The 17561-nt window shown below is 56.3% G+C and overlaps 1 protein-coding gene across 1 annotated transcript in view; it reads right to left on the reverse strand.

Annotated features, from left to right (window-relative positions):
- Nucleotides 1–16397, reverse strand: part of PDZD8 (PDZ domain containing 8) — a 43191-nt gene extending 26794 nt beyond the window's left edge. Inside the window, exons 1-3 of the mRNA XM_069754398.1 lie at nt 15623–16397; nt 12445–12567; nt 11165–11267 (exon numbers count right to left, since the gene is read on the reverse strand). Coding sequence (XP_069610499.1) covers nt 11165–11267; nt 12445–12567; nt 15623–16359 — 963 coding nt within the window. The 5' untranslated portion in view covers nt 16360–16397. The remainder of the gene's footprint in view (nt 1–11164; nt 11268–12444; nt 12568–15622) is intronic.
- Between the last annotated feature and the right edge of the window lie 1164 nt (nt 16398–17561).

Raw genomic sequence — 17561 nt, forward strand, 5'->3', positions numbered from 1 at the left:
AATTCTGACCACTGTCCCTTTATGAGGTTATAACTCTGGAGCTTCAACGGATCCCAGTGATTCTGACATTGTTTTCTCGTGACATATTGTACTTCATGATAGTGGTAAAATTTATTTGATATTCCCTGCGTTTATTTGTGAAAAAAACGGAAATTTGGCAAAAATTTTGAAAATTTCGCAATTTTCCAACTTTGAATTTTTATGCAATTAACTCACCGAGATATGTCACACAAAATACTTCATAAGTATCATTTCCCACATGTCTCCTTTACATCAGCACAATTTTGTTAGGGAGTTATAAGGGTTAAAATTAGACCAGCAATTTCTCATTTTTACAACACCATTTTTTTTTAGGGCCCACCTCACATTTGAAGTCATTTTGAGGGGTCTATATGATAGAAAATACCCAAGTGTGACAACATTCTAAAAACTGCACCCCTCAAGGTGCTCAAAACCACATTCAAGAAGTTTATTAACCCTTCAAGTGTTTCACAGGAATTTTTGGAATGTTTAAAAAAAATGAACATTTAACTTTTTTCACAAAAAATTCAGCTCCAATTTGTATTATTTTACCGAGGGTAAAGGGAGAAAATGGACCCCAAACATTGTTGTACAATTTGTCCTGAGTATGCTGATACCCCATATGTGGGGGTAAACCACTGTTTGGGCGCATGGAAGAGCTCGGAAGGGAAGGAGCGCCATTTGACTTTTCATGCCAAAATTGACTGGAATTGAGATGAGACGCCATGTTTCGTTTGGAGAGCCCCTGATGTGCCTAAACATTGAAACCCCCCACAAGTGACCCCATTTTGGAAAGTAGACCCCCTAAGGAACTTATCTAGATGTGTGGTGAGCACTTTGACCCACCAAGTGCTTCACAGAAGTTTATAATGCAGAGCCATAAAAATAAAACAAATTTTTTCCCCAAAAAATTATTTTTTAGCCCCCAGTTTTGTATTTTCCCGAGGGTAAGAGAAGAAATTGGACCCCAAAAGTTGTTGTCCAATTTGTCCTGAGTGCGCTGATACCCCATATGTGGGGGGGAACCACCGTTTGGGCGCATGGGAGGGCTCGGGAAGGAAGGAGCGCCGTTTGGAATGCAGACTTAGATGGAATGGTCTGCAGGCGTCACATTGCGTTTGCAGAGCCCCTGATGTACCTAAACAGTAGAAACCCCCCACAGGTGACCCCATATTGGAAACTAGACCCCCTAAGAAACTCATCTAGATGTGATGTGAGAGCTTTGAGCCCCCAAGTGTTTCACTATAGTTTATAACGCAGAGCCGTGAAAATAAAACAAATATTTTCCCCACAAAAATTATTTTTTAGCCCCCAGTTTTGTATTTTCCCAAGGGTAACAGGAGAAACGTTTTTTGCTCCCGGCGGTCCGCCATAACACGGCGCAACCGTCGCACGACGGTTGCTACGTGTGGCAAAGCGTTGCAATGCGTCGCTTATGTTAATCTATGGGGCAAAAATGCATCTTGCAAAACAACTTTGCAGGATGCGTTTTTTGCCATAAACGACGCATTACGACATCTGGCTAAAAACGCCAGTGTGAAAGTAGCCTCAGTGAATTCATCTATGGCTGCAATGACAATTCTGTAACATCCACGCCAGGCTTCATTCAGGGGAATGCAAATCTGCCAGTCCAGTACCCATACAGCATATAGCCCCCATACAGTGTAGACCCCCATACAGCGTATAGCCCCCATACAGTGTAGACCCCCATACAGCGTATAGCCCCCATACAGTGTAGACCCCCATACAGCGTATAGCCCCCATACAGCGTATAGCCCCCATACAGCGTATAGCCCCCATACAGTGTAGACCCCCATACAGCGTATAGCACCCATACAGCGTATAGCCCCCATACAGCGTATAGCCCCCATACAGTGTAGACCCCCATACAGCGTATAGCCCCCATACAGTGTAGACCCCCATACAGCGTATAGCACCCATACAGCGTATAGCCCCCATACAGCGTATAGCCCCCATACAGTGTAGACCCCCATACAGCGTATAGCCCCCATACAGTGTAGACCCCCATACAGCGTATAGCCCCCATACAGTGTAGACCCCCATACAGCGTATAGCCCCCATACAGCGTATAGCCCCCATACAGCGTATAGCCCCCATACAGTGTAGACCCCCATACAGCGTATAGCCCCCATACAGTGTAGACCCCCATACAGCGTATAGCCCCCATACAGCGTATAGCCCCCATACAGCGTAGACCCCCATACAGCGTGTAGACCCCCATACAGTGTATAGCCCCCATACAGCGTAGACCCCCATACAGCGTATAGCCCCCATACAGCGTATAGCCCCCATACAGCGTATAGCCCCCATACAGTGTAGATCCCCATACAGCGTAGACCCCCATACAGCGTAGACCCCCATACAGCGTATAGCCCCCATACAGCGTATAGCCCCCATACAGTGTATAGCCCCCATACAGCGTATAGCCCCCATACAGCGTATAGGCCCCATACAGCGTGTAGACCCCCATACAGCGTGTAGACCCCCATACAGCGTATAGCCCCCATACAGCGTATAGCCCCCATACAGCGTATAGCCCCCATACAGCGTATAGCCCCCATACAGTGTAGACCCCCATACAGCGTATAGCCCCCACACAGTGTATAGCCCCCATACAGCGTATAGCCCCCAGTGTAGACCCCCATACAGCGTGTAGACCCCCATACAGCGTATAGCCCCCATACAGCGTGTAGACCCCCATACAGCGTATAGCCCCCATACAGCGTATAGCCCCCATACAGCGTATAGCCCCCATACAGCGTATAGCCCCCATACAGCGTATAGCCCCCATACAGCGTATAGCCCCCATACAGTGTAGACCTCCATACAGCGTATAGCCCCCATACAGTGTATAGCCCCCATACAGTGTAGACCCCCATACAGTGTAGACCCCCATACAGCGTATAGCCCCCATACAGCGTATAGCCCCCATACAGCGTATAGCCCCCATACAGTGTAGACCCCCATACAGTGTAGACCCCCATACAGTGTAGACCCCCATACAGTGTATAGCCCCCATACAGCGTATAGCCCCCATACAGCGTATAGCCCCCATACAGTGTAGACCCCCATACAGCGTATAGCCCCCATACAGCGTATAGCCCCCATACAGTGTAGACCCCCATACAGTGTAGACCCCTATACAGCGTATAGCCCCCATACAGCGTATAGCCCCCAGTGTAGACCCCCATACAGCGTATAGCCCCCATACAGCGTGTAGACCCCCATACAGCGTGTAGACCCCCATACAGCGTATAGCCCCCATACAGCGTATAGACCCCATACAGTGTAGACCCCCATACAGCGTATAGCCCCCATACAGCGTATAGCCCCCATACAGCGTATAGCCCCCATACAGCGTATAGCCCCCATACAGCGTAAAGCCCCCATACAGCGTATAGCCCCCATACAGCGTAGACCCCCATACAGCGTATAGCCCCCATACAGTGTAGACCCCCATACAGCGTATAGCCCCCATACAGTGTAGACCCCCATACAGCGTATAGCCCCCACACAGTGTATAGCCCCCACACAGTGTAGACCCCCACACAGTGTATAGCCCCCATACAGTGTAGACCCCCACACAGTGTAGACCCCCACACAGTGTATAGCCCCCATACAGTGTAGACCCCCACACAGTGTAGACCCCCACACAGTGTATAGCCCCCATACAGTGTAGACCCCCACACAGTGTAGACCCCCACACAGTGTAGACCCCCACACAGTGTATAGCCCCCATACAGTGTAGACCCCCATACAGTGTATAGCCCCCACACAGTGTATAGCCCCCACACAGTGTAGACCCCCATACAGTGTATAGCCCCCATACAGTGTAGACCCCCATACAGTGTAGACCCCCATACAGTGTAGACCCCCATACAGTGTATAGCCCCCATACAGTGTAGACCCCCATACAGTGTAGACCCCCACACAGTGTATAGCCCCCATACAGTGTAGACCCCCATACAGTGTAGACCCCCATACAGTGTATAGCCCCCATACAGTGTATAGCCCCCATACAGTGTATAGCCCCCATACAGTGTTGACCCCCACACAGTGTATAGCCCCCACACAGTGTATAGCCCCCACAGTGTAGACCCCCATACAGTGTATAGCCCCCATACAGTGTATAGCCCCCATACAGTGTATAGCCCCCACACAGTGTATAGCCCCCACAGTGTAGACCCCCATACAGTGTATAGCCCCCACACAGTGTATAGCCCCCACAGTGTAGACCCCCATACAGTGTATAGCCCCCATACAGTGTATAGCCCCCATACAGTGTTGACCCCCACACAGTGTATAGCCCCCATACAGTGTAGACCCCCATACAGTGTATAGCCCCCATACAGTGTATAGCCCCCATACAGTGTATAGCCCCCATACAGTGTAGACCCCCATACAGCGTATAGCCCCCACACAGTGTAGACCCCCATACAGTGTATAGCCCCCATACAGTGTATAGCCCCCATACAGTGTAGACCCCCACAGTGTATAGCCCCCATACAGTGTAGACCCCCACACAGTGTATAGCCCCCATACAGTGTAGACCCCCATACAGTGTAGACCCCCATACAGCGTATAGCCCCCATACAGCGTATAGCCCCCATACAGTGTATAGCCCCCATACAGCGTATAGCCCCCAGTGTAGACCCCCATACAGTGTATAGTCCCCACACAGTGTATAGCCCCCATACAGTGTAGACCCCCACACAGTGTATAGCCCCCATACAGCGTATAGCCCCCACACAGTGTGTAGACCCCCACACAGTGTGTAGACCCCCACACAGTGTAGACCCCCACACAGTGTAGACCCCCATACAGTGTATAGCCCCCATACAGTGTAGACCCCCACACAGTGTAGACCCCCATACAGTGTATAGCCCCCATACAGTGTAGACCCCCACACAGTGTAGACCCCCACACAGTGTATAGCCCCCATACAGTGTAGACCCCCATACAGTGTAGACCCCCATACAGTGTATAGCCCCCATACAGCGTATAGCCCCCAGACAGTGTAGACCCCCAGACAGTGTAGACCCCCACAGTGTATAGCCCCCATACAGTGTAGACCCCCACACAGTGTAGACCCCCATACAGTGTAGCCCCCATACAGTGTAGACCCCCACACAGTGTAGACCCCCATACAGTGTATAGCCCCCATACAGTGTAGACCCCCATACAGTGTAGACCCCCACACAGTGTAGACCCCCACACAGTGTAGACCCCCACACAGTGTAGACCCCCATACAGTGTAGACCCCCATACAGTGTATAGCCCCCATACAGTGTAGACCCCCATACAGCGTATAGCCCCCACACAGTGTAGACCCCCATACAGTGTAGACCCCCATACAGTGTAGACCCCCATACAGTGTAGACCCCCATACAGTGTAGACCCCCATACAGTGTATAGCCCCCATACAGTGTAGACCCCCATACAGTGTAGACCCCCATATAGTGTAGACCCCCATACAGCGTATAGCCCCCACACAGTGTAGCCCCCATACAGTGTATAGCCCCCACACAGTGTAGACCCCCATACAGTGTATAGCCCCCATACAGTGTAGACCCCCACACAGTGTATAGCCCCCACATATTGTAGCCCCCCATACAGTGTATAGCCCCCACATATTGTAGCCCCCCCATACAGTGTATAGCCCCCACATATTGTAGCCCCCCATAGTGTACAGCCCCCACATATTGTAGCCCCCCATACAGTGTATAGCCCCCACATATTGTAGCCCCCCATACAGTGTACAGCCCCCACATATTGTAGCCCCCATACAGTGTACAGCCCCCACATATTGTAGCCCCCCATACAGTGTATAGCCCCCACATATTGTAGCCCCCCATACAGTGTATAGCCCCCACATATTGTAGCCCCCCATACAGTGTACAGCCCCCACATATTGTAGCCCCCCATACAGTGTACAGCCCCCACATATTGTAGCCCCCCATACAGTGTACAGCCCCCACATATTGTAGCCCCCCATACAGTGTATAGCCCCCACATATTGTAGCCCCCCATACAGTGTATAGCCCCCACATATTGTAGCCCCCCATACAGTGTATAGCCCCCACATATTGTAGCCCCCCATACAGTGTATAGCCCCCACATATTGTAGCCCCCATACAGTGTATAGCCCCCACATATTGTAGCCCCCCATACAGTGTATAGCCCCCACATATTGTAGCCCCCCATACAGTGTATAGCCCCCACATATTGTAGCCCCCCATAGTGTACAGCCCCCACATATTGTAGCCCCCCATACAGTGTATAGCCCCCACATATTGTAGCCCCCCCATACAGTGTACAGCCCCCACATATTGTAGCCCCCCATACAGTGTATAGCCCCCACATATTGTAGCCCCCCATACAGTGTATAGCCCCCACATATTGTAGCCCCCCATACAGTGTATAGCCCCCACATATTGTAGCCCCCCATACAGTGTATAGCCCCCACATATTGTAGCCCCCATACAGTGTATAGCCCCCACATATTGTAGCCCCCCATACAGTGTACAGCCCCCACATATTGTAGCCCCCCATACAGTGTATAGCCCCCACATATTGTAGCCCCCCATACAGTGTATAGCCCCCACATATTGTAGCCCCCATACAGTGTATAGCCCCCACATATTGTAGCCCCCCATACAGTGTATAGCCCCCACATATTGTAGCCCCCCATACAGTGTATAGCCCCCACATATTGTAGCCCCCATACAGTGTACAGCCCCCACATATTGTAGCCCCCCATACAGTGTATAGCCCCCACATATTGTAGCCCCCCATAGTGTACAGCCCCCACATATTGTAGCCCCCCATACAGTGTATAGCCCCCACAGTGTACAGCCCCCACATATTGTAGCCCCCCATACAGTGTACAGCCCCCACATATTGTAGCCCCCCATACAGTGTATAGCCCCCACATATTGTAGCCCCCACATATTGTAGCCCCCCATACAGTGTATAGCCCCCACATATTGTAGCCCCCACAGTGTACAGCCCCCACATATTGTAGCCCCCCATACAGTGTACAGCCCCCACATATTGTAGCCCCCCATACAGTGTACAGCCCCCACATATTGTAGCCCCCCATACAGTGTATAGCCCCCACATATTGTAGCCCCCACATATTGTAGCCCCCCATACAGTGTATAGCCCCCACATATTGTAGCCCCCCATACAGTGTACAGCCCCCACATATTGTAGCCCCCCATACAGTGTACAGCCCCCACATATTGTAGCCCCCCATACAGTGTATAGCCCCCACATATTGTAGCCCCCACATATTGTAGCCCCCCATACAGTGTATAGCCCCCCATATTGTAGCCCCCCATACAGTGTATAGCCCCCCATATTGTAGCCCCCCAGAGTGCCTTCTCTCCATTACAATGACGCCAGACATGTGGCCCCTCACTGTGGTTTTGGTACAGGGGGCTCAGGAGGGGGGTGGACATTTGGGAGCAGAGAAGTCACTGGATAATATTTGGGGGGTGGGAGCCTTTGCTTTTCCTGAGTCTTTGTTCTAGCAGTAATGTCGGACCCCCATAGTCCCAGTGACAGACGATGGACCTGAGTGGCGGCTGGTTTTGTGCGGCATAAATTAGGGGTTTTATTGGTGACATTTTGGGGTACATTATAGTTTTTGATCACTTTCAGAATAAGGCTGGATCACATTCCTGTGTTCTACCCTGAGCACTTATCCCACAGAAATGTGACTAACCCCGAGGGAAGCACCCACCATGAGGCGGACGCAGACCTTTTGTACTCCCGTTTGGGGTCTGCTCCGGTGGTCTCCATCTTTATCCGTTATCGCCCACACTTGTGAGCTAAAGAGACCCCTAAAACGGTGGGACAGCACCGGAACACGGACCAGTCCAAAGTGACCATCTGCCTCATAAGTGAGCGGTTCCTTCTGGGGTTCTGTCTGAATCGCGGTTTTGGGGAATTTACACGGAATCCCTGATGTAAGTGCTCAGCGGAGAGCGCAGGATAACTGAGGAGAGCCCTACTCCGATGTTGGGCGGCAGAATGAACAAATGGAGAGCAGCACAAGAGCCGTTCTTAGGTTTATTTTTGCACAGGGCAGTGATGAGGCGGATTTATTCCTCAGGTCGGTGCGATTACGATACCAGATTTATATTGGGGTTTTTAGGTTTTGATGCCATCACACAATAGAAATGCTTTTTTATAAAAGTAGTTTTTTAGTTGCCATATTCTGAGAGATGTCACTTTTTTGCAGACTGCCATATTAACGCTTGTTTTTGCAGGACGGTTCGGTGTTTTCATTTATATCATTTTTTTTTTTTTTTTTACATGTAATTTTCGGATCGCTTTTTATTCACGTTATTTGTGAGTCAATATGATTAAAAAAATCCCCAAAATGTCGCTTTGATTTTTTTTTTTTACAGCATTAAACAAAGGGAATAAATAACATGCCAGTTTTATGGAGCGGGCCATTCCAGGCGCTTTTTTATTTATTATTATTATTATTACCGCCGGTCTAATGCGCAACAGCGGCCGTTAACAGGTTAAATAAAATGTTCCTGTGCGGATTATAAATGTGACCCCGCTGTGTCCTGTGCAATGGCCATGTCTGACTGTAGGAACCTGGGGCAGTCGGGATTTTGACCCACCGGTCACCTGAGCCCCATAGATACATTTGGGGCAGTCGGAATTTGGACCCACCATGGATAGGTTTGGGGCAGTCGGGATTTGGACCCACCGTGGATAGGTTTGGGGCAGACCCACCATGGATAGGTTTGGGGCAGTCAGGATTTGGACCCACCATGGATAGGTTTGGAGCAGACCCACCATGGATAGGTTTGGAGCAGTCGGGATTTGGACCCACCATGGATAGGTTTGGAGCAGTCGGGATTTGGACCCACCATGGATAGGTTTTGGGCAGTCGGGATTTGGACCCACCATGGATAGGTTTGGGGCAGACCCACCATGGATAGGTTTGGGGCAGTCAGGATTTGGACCCACCATGGATAGGTTTGGGGCAGACCCACCATGGATAGGTTTGGAGCAGTCGGGATTTGGACCCACCATGGATACATTTCGGGCAGTCGGAATTTGGACCCACCATGGATAGGTTTGGAGCAGTCGGGATTTGGACCCACCATGGATAGGTTTGGAGAAGTCGGGATTTGGACCCACCATGGATACATTTTGGGCAGTCGGAATTTGGACCCACCATGGATAGGTTTGGAGCAGTCGGGATTTGGACCCACCATTGATAGGTTTGGAGCAGTCGGGATTTGGACCCACCATGGATAGGTGTGGAGCAGTCGGGATTTGGACCCACCATGGATAGGTGTGGAGCAGTCGGGATTTGGACCCACCATGGATAGGTGTGGAGCAGTCGGGATTTGGACCCACCATGGATACATTTGGGGCAGTCGGGATTTGGACCCACCATGGATACATTTGGGGCAGTAGGGATTTGGACCCACTGGACACCTGAGCCCCAAGGATACGTTTGGGGAAAGCCACGAGTGGGACCCACCAGTCATCTGGCTTCATGGAGATGGAAGCTCTGAAGTCTCAGCTGCTCTTATCCCGGCGGGTCAGAGGAAGGTCGAGACCCTAACGTGCACCATTCTTGGGTACTTTGTTGGGAAAGTTCTACGTGTTGTCTGCCTGTTTTGTGGTTCAATAAAGCATTGCCACTGTTACCCTCACCCTGTGCTGTCTGACTAGTGTTATGGCTATGTTTGGTGCAATTAACCATGCAGTTTCGGTAGAGCAGACCGGGGCGCCCGCTGACCCCGTCTCCACAGTCTGTATACTCTTTCTCCTCCCCTGTCCAGGAGCTGTGATCCCGTGCAGTCCTGTCTGTATACTCCCCCCCCTCCCCCCCACGAGCTGTGATCCTGTGCAGTCCTGTCTGTATACTCTTTTTCTCCCCCCTGCCCAGGAGCTGTGATCCCGTGCAGTCCTGTCTGTATACTCCCCCCCCCCCCCCCCCCACGAGCTGTGATCCCGTGCAGTCCTGTCTGTATACTCTTATTCCCCCCTGCCCAGGAGCTGTGATCCCGTGCAGTCCTGTCTGTATACTTTTACTCCCCCCTGCCCAGGAGCAGTGATCCCGTGCAGTCCTGTCTGTATACTCTTATTCCCCCCTGCCCAGGAGCTGTGATCCCGTGCAGTCCTGTCTGTATACTTTTACTCCCCCCTGCCCAGGAGCAGTGATCCCGTGCAGTCCTCTCTGTATACTCTTATTCCCCCCTGCCCAGGAGCTGTGATCCCATGCAGTCCTGCCTGTATATTAACCCCCCCACCCCCGCGAGGTGTGATCCCGTGCAGTCCTGTCTGTATACTCTTTATACCCCCCTGCCCAAGAGCTGTGATCCCGTGCAGTCCTGTCTGTATACTCTTTTTCTCCCCCATGCCCAGGAGATGTGGTCTGATCCGCCCATGTCTCTATTGTCAGACACGGCCATTACACAGTACACATTGAGGGCACATTTATACTATTGGCTCAGCACAGGAACATTTTATACAGAGTACAATTGTGGAAATGATTATTCCAAGAGATATTGATTAAAATGAAATTCAGTTTGTGGGAAAACCCCTTTAAGGGTGGGAGCCCCCAGCAGGGGTCTGCGATGGGCGCACGACTCGCCCCTCGTCAGGCAGATCTGCGTTTTCTCCTTCCTGGTCCAGTTTTGTGCCTGCTTTGCTGGGAAAAGCGGCTGCGTCTTCCAAGCTTCAGTCTTTAGCTTCAGGCCGCAGATCCTGGTGAGAGGCTCCAACAAGTCTCTCGTCTATTTCCCACCCAACAGTTTTACATATTGAGCGTTCCTTTTTTCTTTTAATTTTTGGTCAGAAGAGGCGCTGCAGCAGCAATAAAATGAAGGACTGCATGAGGTTCAGGGTTCGGGACCTAAGCACCTGCACAAGAAACTGGAGAAGACTGGGGAAAGAGTAGAGAAGAGGTTCCACTGTGGGCCCCGAATAGGTCACCCTCGATTCTGAGCTCTATGCAGATCGCAGCTGCCAGTAGTCAGGAACTTGGGTGAGGGTCCTACTGGACTTCACAAAACCCCACCTGTGTAAACCTCAATGTCGGGCTATGAAAAGCGCCCAGGAACAAGAAAGTGGTTCTTACCGTCTTGATGGAGGTCCTGGTCTTCTCCTTCCAAGGGGCACCACTGATCTCCAGGGTGCAGTGAATATGTGTTTCCTGGTCATAGGATCCAAAGATCAGTAGCCTGGAAAGATGAGGAGGAGAGTCAGAGAAGGAGAGTCGGGATGGAGGGGGGCGGCCGAGGAGACACGGCCGAGAGTTGGGATGGAGGGAGGCGGACGAGGAGACGCGCCTGAGAGTCGGGATGGGGGGGGGCGGACGAGGAGACGCGGCCGGGAGTCGGGATGGAGAGAGGCGGACGAGGAGACGCGGCCGAGAGTCGGGATGGAGGGGGGCAGACGAGGAGACGCGGCCGGGAGTCGGGATGGAGGGGGGCGGACGAGGAGACGCGGCCGAGAGTTGGGATGGAGGGGGGCGGACGAGGAGACGCGGACGAGAGTCGGGATGGAGGGAGGCGGACAAGGAGACGCGGCCGAGAGTTGGGATGGAGGGGGGCGGCCGAGAGTCGGGATGGAGGGTAGACGAGGAGACGCAGCCGAGAGTCGGGATGGAGGGAGGCGGACGAGGAGACGCGCCTGAGAGTCGGGATGGAGGGGGGCGGACGAGGAGACGCGGCCGGGAGTCGGGATGGAGAGAGGCGGACGAGGAGACGCGGCCGAGAGTCGGGATGGAGGGGGGCGAACGAGGAGACGCGCCTGAGAGTCGGGATGGAGGGAGGCGGACGAGGAGACGCGGCCGAGAGTCGGGATGGAGGGGGGCGGCCGAGAGTCGGGATGGAGGGTAGACGAGGAGACGCAGCCGAGAGTCGGGATGGAGGGAGGCGGACGAGGAGACGCGGCCGGGAGTCGGGAGGCGGACGAGGAGACGCGGCCGAGAGTCGGGATGGAGGGGGGCGGACGAGGAGACGCGGCCGAGAGTCGGGATGGAGGGGGGCGGACGAGGAGACGTGGCCGAGAGTCGGGATGGAGGGGGGCGGACGAGGAGACGTGGCCGAGAGTCGGGATGGAGGGGGGCGGACGAGGAGACGCGGACGAGAGTCGGGATGGAGGGAGGCGGACAAAGAGACGCGGCCGAGAGTTGGGATGGAGGGGGGCGGCCGAGAGTCGGGATGGAAGGTAGACGAGGAGACGCAGCCGAGAGTCGGGATGGAGGGTGGACAAGGAGACGCGGCCGAGAGTCGGGATGGAGGGGGGCGGACGAGGAGACGCGGTCGAGAGTCGGGATGGGGGAGGCCTCAGTCCTCAGGGCTGGAGCAGCAACATCAGACCACACCGATCACCCGCACCAGGAGCCGCACTCACCTGCTGCAGTCAATCACAGACACCTTCAGCCGCCCTTCGGTCAGTCCCAGGTCCTGCAGTGTCAGTGTCCGATCCTCCCCGTCCTCAGCTGGCACCACCTGCATCGGGAAGAATGGCTTGTACCTGTGGGAGCGAAGAGCGCACGTCAGAGCGGAGAGCGCACGCCAGAGCGGAGAGCGCAGTAGTACCTGATCTCGCAATGCGGCATGCTGGGCGCAGTAGTACCTGATCTCGCAGTGCGGCATGCTGGGCGCAGTAGTATCTGGCAGGCTCGCTGGGCGCTGTAGTACCCGGCTCGCTGGGCGCTGTAGTACCCGGCTCGCTGGGCGCTGTAGTACCCGGCTCGCTGGGCGCTGTAGTAACCGGCTCGCTGGGCGCTGTAGTACCCGGCTCGCTGGGCGCTGTAGTACCCGGCTCGCTGGGCGCTGTAGTACCCGGCTCGCTGGGCGCTGTAATACCCGGCTCGCTGGGCGCTGTAATACCCGGCTCGCTGGGCGCTGTAATACCTGAGCTTGTAGTGCGGCAGCGTGTGCTTCCGCCGGATCACCCTCTTCAGCTGGGTGACGATGATGGACGTTCGCTGGGCGCTGTAGGACCCGGCTCGCTGGGCGCTGTAGTACCCGAGCTTGTAGTGCGGCAGCGTGTGCTTCCGCCGGATCACCCTCTTCAGCTGGGTGACGATGATGGACGTTCGCTGGGCGCTGTAGTACCCGGCTCGCTGGGCGCTGTAATACCCGGCTCGCTCGCTGGGCGCTGTAGTACCCAGCTCGCTCGCTGGGCGCTGTAATACCTGAGCTTGTAGTGCGGCAGCGTGTGCTTCCGCCGAATCACCCTCTTCAGCTGGGTGACGATGATGGACGTGAGCTGGGCGCTGTAGTACCTGGCTCGCTGGGCGCTGTAATACCCGGCTCGCTGGGTGCTGTAGTACCCGGCTCGCCGGGCGCTGTAATACCTGAGCTTGTAGTGCGGCAGCGTGTGCTTCCGCCGGATCACCCTCTTCAGCTGGGTGACGATGATGGACGTTCGCTGGGCGCTGTAGGACCCGGCTCGCTGGGCGCTGTAGTACCCGGCTCGCTGGCTGGGCGCTGTAATACCTGAGCTTGTAGTGAGGCAGCGTGTGCTTCCGCCGGATCACCCTCTTCAGCTGGGTGACGATGATGGACGTGAGCTGGGCGCTGTAGTACCTGGCTCGCCGGGCGCTGTAATACCTGGCTCGCTCGCTGGGCTTTGTAGTACCTGAGCTTGTAGTGAGGCAGCGTGTGCTTCCTCCGGATCACCCTGTTCAGCTGGGTGACGATGATGGAGGTGAGCTGCGCGCTGTAGTACCTGGCTCGCTGGGCGCTGTAGTACCCGGCTCGCTGGGCGCTGTAATACCTGGCTCGCTGGGCGCTGTAGTACCCGGCTCGCTCGCTGGGCGCTGTAGTACCCGGATCGCTGGGCGCTGTAATACCCGGCTCGCTCGCTGGGCGCTGTAGTACCTGGTTCGCTGGGCGCTGTAATACCTGGCTCGCTGGGCGCTGTAGTACCCGGCTCGCTGGGTGCTGTAGTAACCGGCTCGCTCGCTGGGTGCTGTAGTACCCGGCTCGCTGGGCTTTGTAGTACCTGAGCTTGTAGTGAGGCAGCGTGTGCTTCCTCCGGATCACCTTCTTCAGCTGGGTGACGATGATGGACGTGAGCTGGGCGCTGTAGTACCCGGCTCGCTGGGCGCTGTAGTACCCGGCTCGCTGGGCGCTGTAGTACCCGGCTCGCTGGGCGCTGTAGTACCCGGCTCGCTCGCTGGGCGCTGTAGTACCCGGCTCGCTCGCTGGGCGCTGTAGTACCCGGCTCGCTCGCTGGGCGCTGTAGTACCCGGCTCGCTCGCTGGGCGCTGTAGTACCCGGCTCGCTCGCTGGGCGCTGTAGTACCCGGCTCGCTCGCTGGGCGCTGTAGTACCCGGCTCGCTCGCTGGGCGCTGTAGTACCCGGCTCGCTCGCTGGGCGCTGTAGTACCTGGCTCGCTCGGCGCTGTAATACCTGGCTCGCTCGCTGGGCGCTGTAGTACCCGGCTCGCCGGGCGCTGTAATACCTGGCTCGCTCGCTGGGCTTTGTAGTACCTGAGCTTGTAGTGCGGCAGCGTGTGCTTCCTCCGGATCACCCTCTTCAGCTGTGTGACGATGATGGAGGTGAGCTGGGCGCTGTAATACCTGGCTCGCTGGGCGCTGTAGTACCCGGCTCGCTGGGCGCTGTAGTACCTGGCTCGCTCGCTGCTGTAGTACCCGGCTCGCTCGCTGCTGTAGTACCCGGCTCGCTCGCTGGGCGCTGTAGTACCCGGCTCGCTCGCTGGGCGCTGTAGTACCCGGCTCGCTTGCTGGGCTTTGTAGTACCTGAGCTTGTAGTGCGGCAGCGTGTGCTTCCTCCGGATCACCCTCTTCAGCTGGGTGACGATGATGGACGTGAGCTGGGCGCTGTAGTACCTGGCTCGCTGGGCGCTGTAATACCCGGCTCGCTGGGCGCTGTAGTACCCGGCTCGCTCGCTGGGCGCTGTAGTACCCGGCTCGCTCGCTGGGCGCTGTAGTACCCGGCTCGCTCGCTGGGCGCTGTAGTACCCGGCTCGCTCGCTGGGCGCTGTAGTACCCGGCTCGCTCGCTGGGCGCTGTAGTACCCGGCTCGCTCGCTGGGCGCTGTAGTACCCGGCTCGCTCGCTGGGCGCTGTAGTACCCGGCTCGCTCGCTGGGCGCTGTAGTACCCGGCTCGCTCGCTGGGCGCTGTAGTACCCGGCTCGCTCGCTGGGCGCTGTAGTACCCGGCTCGCTGGGCGCTGTAATACCCGGCTCGCTGGGCGCTGTAGTACCCGGCTCGCTCGCTGGGCGCTGTAGTACCCGGCTCGCTGGGCGCTGTAGTACCCGGCTCGCTGGGCGCTGTAGTACCCGGCTCGCTCGCTGGGCGCTGTAGTACCCGGCTCGCTCGCTGGGTGCTGTAATACCTGGCTCGCTCGCTGGGCGCTGTAATACCTGGCTCGCTGGGCGCTGTAGTACCTGAGCTTGTAGTGCGGCAGCGTGTGCTTCCTCCGGATCACCCTCTTCAGCTGGGTGACGATGATGGAGGTGAGCTGGGCGCTGTAATACCCGGCTCGCTCGCTGGGCGCTGTAGTACCCGGCTCGCTGGGCGCTGTAGTACCCGGCTCGCTGGGCGCTGTAGTACCTGAGCTTGTAGTGCGGCAGCGTGTGCTTCCTCCGGATCACCCTCTTCAGCTGGGTGACGATGATGGACGTGAGCTGCGGCAGCGGGCGGCCCTCGAACTCGCTGTGCACCTGGAAGTCGATGGCCGGCTCGTCCGTGAAGCAGAAGGCCCAGTGGGTGAAGGGCAGGCGGCGGAACAGCAGGCGGACGCGGCCCTGCACCCGGCCCAGCCGCACCGACAGCGACGCCGTCTTCCCGAACAGCAGCTCCACGTCCACGGCCATCCGCAGGCCGCCGCCGTACTCCGCCTCCAGCTCGAAGCTGAGCTCCGGGGGCAGCGGCTCGTCGTCCCGGGCCTCGGGCGGCAGCAGGCGGACCCCGCGCAGCACCGGCACGGCGTCGCCCAGGCTCAGCTCCCGCAGGCTCAGCCCCTCCAGCAGGCGGCCGGCCGTGCGCGACAGCAGCAGCTCCTCCAGCTCCACCCGCACCTTCCGCAGCAGCCAGCGCCGCAGCACGGCCGTGTCCCGCAGCTCCCGGAACAGGAACAGGAAGATGGCGTTCAGGAAGTGGCAGCTCTCCGGGCCCGCCGAGCCCTCCAGGTAGTCCCGCAGCGAGGCGTCCGGCTGCACGGAGCGGCCCCCCGGGGACAGCGGCGGAGCGGGGGGAGGCGGCGGCGGCCGGCGGTACACGAGGAGGAGGAGCAGCAGGGTGAGGACACAGCCGGCCAGCGCGGCCAGCAGCAGCAGCACGGACACCATGACCAGCGCCTCACAGCCGCGGCCTCAGCGCCCTCTCCGGGACGGGGTGGAGCCAGGCGCGCCACACGCCAGATGATTGGCTGCCACCTGCGGAGGGAGGAGCTGAGCGTCAGCTGTCACCGAATAGTCACACCAATTGGCTAGCATCTAAAAGAAGGCGGAGACTTGTACGCTGCGTCCCTCAGTCAGATCATTCTCGTGCTGTTTACTGGAGGAGGAGAGATGGGGCGGGGTTAGACGTGCGGTGCGTGACGTCATTACGGTCTCGTCGTCATGGTGATAAGTTGTTTACCTGAAACAGATGTAGGATTGTGTCAGCGCTGCCAAAAGGCACCTCCATCATCACCAGGACCGACATCATCACCAGGACCGACAACATCACCAGGACCGACATCATCACCAGGACCGACATCATCACCAGGACCGACATCATCACCAGGACCGACATCATCACCAGGACCGACATCATCACCAGGACCGACAACACCAGGACCGACATCATCACCAGGACCGACATCATCACCAGGACCGACATCATCACCAGGACCGACAACATCACCAGGACCGACATCACCAGGACCGACATCATCACCAGGACCGACATCATCACCAGGACCGACATCATCACCAGGACCGACATCATCACCAGGACCGACATCATCACCAGGACCGACATCATCACCAGGACCGACATCATCACCAGGACCGACATCATCACCAGGACCGACATCATCACCAGGACCGACAACACCAGGACCGACATCATCACCAGGACCGACATCATCACCAGGACCGACATCATCACCAGGACCGACATCATCACCAGGACCGACATCATCACCAGGACCGACAACACCAGGACCGACATCATCACCAGGACCGACAACACCAGGACCGACATCATCACCAGGACCGACATCATCTCCAGGACCGACAACACCAGGACCGACATCATCACCAGGACCGACAACACCAGGACCGACATTATCACCAGGACCGACATCATCACCAGGACCGACATCATCACCAGGACCGACAACATCACCAGGACCGACATCACCAGGACCGACATCATCACCAGGACCGACATCATCACCAGGACCGACATCATCACCAGGACCGACATCATCACCAGGACCGACAACACCAGGACCGACAACATCACCAGGACCGACATCACCAGGACCGACATCATCACCAGG

The sequence above is a fragment of the Ranitomeya imitator genome, chromosome 2 (genome assembly GCF_032444005.1).
Source record: "Ranitomeya imitator isolate aRanImi1 chromosome 2, aRanImi1.pri, whole genome shotgun sequence".
Taxonomy (NCBI): Eukaryota; Metazoa; Chordata; class Amphibia; order Anura; family Dendrobatidae; genus Ranitomeya; species Ranitomeya imitator.